The sequence below is a fragment of the Epinephelus moara genome, chromosome 23 (genome assembly GCF_006386435.1).
Source record: "Epinephelus moara isolate mb chromosome 23, YSFRI_EMoa_1.0, whole genome shotgun sequence".
NCBI classification, from domain to species: domain Eukaryota; kingdom Metazoa; phylum Chordata; class Actinopteri; order Perciformes; family Serranidae; genus Epinephelus; species Epinephelus moara.
The window spans coordinates 8,801,864-8,806,801 of NC_065528.1; the positions used below are offsets into that span (position 1 = coordinate 8,801,864).

At 42.3% G+C, this 4,938-nt stretch overlaps 1 protein-coding gene across 1 annotated transcript in view; it reads right to left on the minus strand.

The window, feature by feature from the left end:
* Positions 1-2,289: 2,289 nt before the first annotated feature.
* Positions 2,290-4,938, minus strand: part of ankrd16 (ankyrin repeat domain 16) — a 9,125-nt gene continuing 6,476 nt past the window's right edge. Inside the window, exon 7 of the mRNA XM_050036644.1 lies at positions 2,290-2,588. Coding sequence (XP_049892601.1) covers positions 2,425-2,588 — 164 coding nt within the window. The 3' untranslated portion in view covers positions 2,290-2,424. The remainder of the gene's footprint in view (positions 2,589-4,938) is intronic.

Sequence of the window (4,938 nt, forward strand, 5' to 3'; positions counted from 1 at the left end):
AGCTTCACGACTGGGGGCGGGGCTTCATGGCTGTCAATCACTTATGAGAAGCGGCGCAAAAATGTCTGTTTGAAAACTTCAAAAATACCTGAGGGAGAAGACACTGTCTTCACTATAGGAACATTAAATTCTCGCCATAGCTTATTAGGGATTGTTCTTTACTTGTCAGAGGAGGGGGATGGCTGAGATGTGAGTTTGTTTTTTTCAAATATTTTTCCTTGAGCCTCCCTGTGTGAGTAGCAGAAAATGCATGGCCCTCCCTCCACCATAAATTACCTTTTGATGTTTGAAAGTTAAAAGTTGAAGACAAATTTCTAGAGTTGAAAAAGCCTCAGTTTTTCACTCGTCTTGCATACTGGTTAGATCAAGTTTTGGCCAAATTTTAAAAGAGAAATGTAGAATAATGTGATTGTGACAATCTATCCCTAATTTAAGATCATATCTGGATATGTGTTTTTATAAGGGAAGCGTTTGTCACACGTGATGTGTTCAAGGACTGTCGGATATTTGAAAAGCCAATGATAACGTCTGTGTTTCTGGCTATGATAAATGGTGTAAATTTGAAAGAAAACCTGCCTTCCTAATCTTCAAGGGTTTGGAAGGCATGGATTCTTTAAAAATCTGCTGTGAAAAAAACACACAAAATACAGCCATTTAAAGTTGTTTATCCCACCCTTTCAGCCAAATTAAAAACACAAGTCCTTTCACAGTGCTTAAGAAATATTTGACATGCCTCCCATTTGTGCACCTCCCCTCGCCCCTCATAAATGATGAACAGTCCCTTGTTGTATGTTTAATATGATGGGCTGTATGATCAGTGTCCAACATATAGTAGATGTCAGTCTGCACAACCCCAGTTTGGAGAAGCAGGATGGAATGCAACACAGGAGCTAAGCAATGCGTTACTGTGGATGGGGGTCAGCAACAAAACATATTTTAGCCACCTAAAAAAAATCAATATCAGTTTAAGTGTATGCTATGTTGAGACTGTTTTCACTACTTTACCTTTCCGTCAGACAGCCCATTCCAACAGGATACGGCTTCAGTTCCCCATCTCTGCTCTCGTCAAAGCCACCAGACTCCGTTGAGAAAAACAGTAATTTTAGCTGGCTTAACATGTGAACTACAGGTTTGCGATCAGTTAGTTAGTTTGTGTTATTGTGTTTGATGAATCCGAACTAACTGTTTTAAATGCCAAAGTCACACAATAGCACAAACAAGCTGATTGAGGCAGTGGCAGACCAGCAGCTTCTGTGTTCAATGTTAAATCACTGTTTTTCTCAGTGGAGTCTGGCTTTAAAGAGAGATATGACACCTTAATTTTCCCGTTGGAAATCACTGTCTGACATTTAACAGTGAAATTACTCTCAATATAGCATACACGTGAACTGATATTGATTTTTTTTAGGTGAGACTTTTTTTTTGGGTGGCTAAAATACATTTTGTTGCTGACCCCTCAATAGCATTAGATTGCTTAGCTTCCATGTGTGATTCCAGCCTGCTTCTCCAAAGTGGGGACGTGACAACTGACATCTACTGTTTGTAATATACATTCTATGACTAAGTACCCCATACAAACCCACTTCAAAAAATCTGAACTACCCCTTTAACTCCCACCCTGCATGTTGACTATATGGTTGATCTCAATCAAGATTTACCTATTTTAAAATGCCTATCTTAGCAAGAATTCATCTCGTATGAGGAATTCCACCAACAAAGCAACCGTGATGATGTGTAATGCAAAGTAGTCTCCTAATTATTTGTGGTGCCAGAGTGGACTAGATTCATGGCTGACACACCTGTTAAGTAAACCCAGTGACGGTTATGCAGTTGGCCTCCGTATTACTCATCCAAGTCAGTCTTTATAGGACAGGATATACAGCCAGCCAACATGACATTTTAAGACGGTGAACATCTAACATTATCGAGGAGCTTAAAACTACATTCAATACAGTTATTTCAAACATATTTACATGCAGAAACTAGGAGGTTTTGTTTTGCATCGGACAGCCCTACAACTGCTGGCAGGCTAGAGGGTCAAGATCATATCAAAATACAATCAGATAAAATCTCACAGGTAGGTGAGCTTATCTTCAGCATGTCCAGTCACGTCAAAACCCCACTGCTGTTCTCCAAATAACATACTTATCCCCATGCAGCACAGTGGCTGGCATTTTAGCACAAACACCGCCAAAATCAGGTCTGATGTAAATATAACAGACTTTAAAAGCAATTCAACTCATATTGCTTAAGTCCCAACATTCTGTTACTCAAGAATACACTACACAACACAGTGAAGTAGATTTATTGCAATCTTCAAACCCTTAACTGAGTGGCTTTAACCACATTAAATGTTTTAGGTTCCTTCCTTTACTTAAATTAATGTTACAGACAAATCTGTGTTCTGTATCACTATGGTAATGTTTATGTTGGTTTCGGTAAGCCACATTCGAATGCACGCACTACGTCTGGTTTCTTGGCATGCTGCCGTGCTGTTATGCCAGATGTGTCTTCTGAGTCTTTGAGTCCGAGCTGCAGGAGTGTCCTTGCTGCATCAGCTTGCTGCCCGATGCAGGCCATATGAAGAGCTGGGAAGAGAAGAGGGCAGTAAGGGACCATACTGGTAGTTCTGTATATTTCCGACAAAGCATAGCTTACGTTTCCAGATTGACTTCATTTCAACGCAGCCATTGGTTTCATTTTTTAACAGTATTTTGTTTTAAAAGGATCCCTTTTTACTGTCATTACACTTTACCTGGTCCACACATAAATAACACTTCGTACATTAATTAGGCTTTTATTTATTTGGTTGGAGTTATATTACTTTCATTTGGTAATGCAGCTGAATGCACACATTAAAGGGATAGTGCACCCAAAAATGAAAATTCAGCCATTATCTACTCACCCTCATGCCGAGGAAGGCTCTGGTGAAGTTTTAGAGTCCTCAGATCCCTTGCGGAGATCGGCAGGGGCAGCGGCTAGCACACCTAATGGCTGATGGCGCCCCAGACTAACGTCCAAGAACACAAAATTGAAACTACAAAATATCTCCAACATGCTCATCCGGAGTGATCCAAGTGTCCTGAAGCCCCGACATAAAAAGTTGTTTCGAAAAACGTCACATGAACTCTGTTTTTAGCTTCACTGTAGCCTGTAGCTCTGACTGCTTCTCTGTGCTCCGTGCTCACGTGCGCGCGCTTGCGCGAGACCAGCGAAAGCATGAGCTTTGCTTACCAGTGTTTACATCACGTGACATGTGCACCGCAGGGGGAGACAGAGCTAAAAGATAATTTGCACTACAGTCTTTTAGCAAAGGACAGCCCAACATGTCTGAAGACTTTGAAATTAAGGAGGAACATCATTTCTTTGTTGAGCTGTATTTGTTTGAGACCGAGTATACGGACGTGGAACTCACTCTACTGGACGAAGCAGCCGCCTCAGCTCACGAGCCTCAGCCAACCGCAGAAATACCAGAGTCGAGCACTGGAAACCTGGTGGTGTAGTTGTTTCAAATGCAAAGCAATGCCAACGGATGAGGAAAATCTTTGCTGCTCAGACTGGGAATTGGCGATGCCTGCACTTGAGAATCACGATCACCCTGAGCACACACACGTGAGCGCGGAGCACAGAGAAGCAGTCAGAGCTACAGGCTACAATGAGGCTAAAAACAGAGTTCAAATGACGTTTTTCAAAACAACTTTTTATGTCGGGGCTTCAGGACACTTGGATCACTACGGATGAGCATGTTGGAGAAATTTTGTGGTTTCAATTTTGTGTTCTTGGACGTTAGTCTGGGGCACTTCAGCCATTAGGTGTGCTAGCCGCTCCCCCCGCCGATCTCCGCAAGGGATGTGAGGACTCTAAAACTTCACCAGGGCCTCTGTCGGCATATGGGTGAGTAGATAATGGCTGAATTTTCATTTTTGGGTGCACTATCCCTTTAATCTGAAAGATTTTTATTGCTGGTGCCTTCTAGTGCTGCTGGAAAATTTCTACATCCAAATCTTGAAAAACACTTTATTTATTTATTTATTTATTAGATTTGGGGACAATACAGTTAACTTGGAAAAGGGGGTATTAAAGGCCCTGAAAATCAGCTATTTCCTATGAGCTACTTGGGTCCTACATGAACATGTCATTTTCAACCAAAGTTACAAAACTTTTGGTTATTTCACATGACATGATTCTGTCTGTTCTGCTTTGTGTGTGTTTTTCTCACTGGTTTTAAGAGGACATGGCTCAGCTGGCGAAAAGTGATGTCACATGCATCTGAGCACCAATCAGGATGTAGCAACGTATGAGTCAACATGTGAACACAGTAGAGGGGTTGTTGGCTTATGTTGCCAGCACTGTCAGTCAAATCCGATCAAACCACACCCACACAGTCCTGATGCAGCAGATTTACTGAGTTTGAACTACTATTAACTGTTCTTAAAGCTATAGTGTGTAACTTCTACAGGTCCGTAAATGTCCGTTTCACCCAAGCCACTACTAGAGGAGATGACACAATGCTGATTAAGCCGATCGGCTCCTCTAACATCTCGCGGTATTTTTCAATATATATCATTTTTGGTTTGCGTGTCGACCGGCCACATATCCGCGCTGGCGCACAGGAATGCTTCCTCACAACAAGAAGGGAGGGGGAGGAAGAGCGGAGAGTGTCATAGCAAGAGGTAGAGCGCAGGTAGAAAGAGAAAGCAACATGGCGGAGAAGCGGCCGAGACATGATTCAGAAGTGGATCCTACCACAAAGAAAAAGCCTGGACGTTCGGCTGAAGGTCTATTAGCAAAGAAGGAAAGTGACCGACAGAGAAGGCAAACGAGGATTCGTATTGGCGTTGCTTTTCCTCGGTGGAGAGCCCTGAAGGAAGAAATTGGGCTGAGGGCAGACACGGATGTTGCCTTGCTGCTGTTGGATAAGTAAGTGACTTGGTTTAT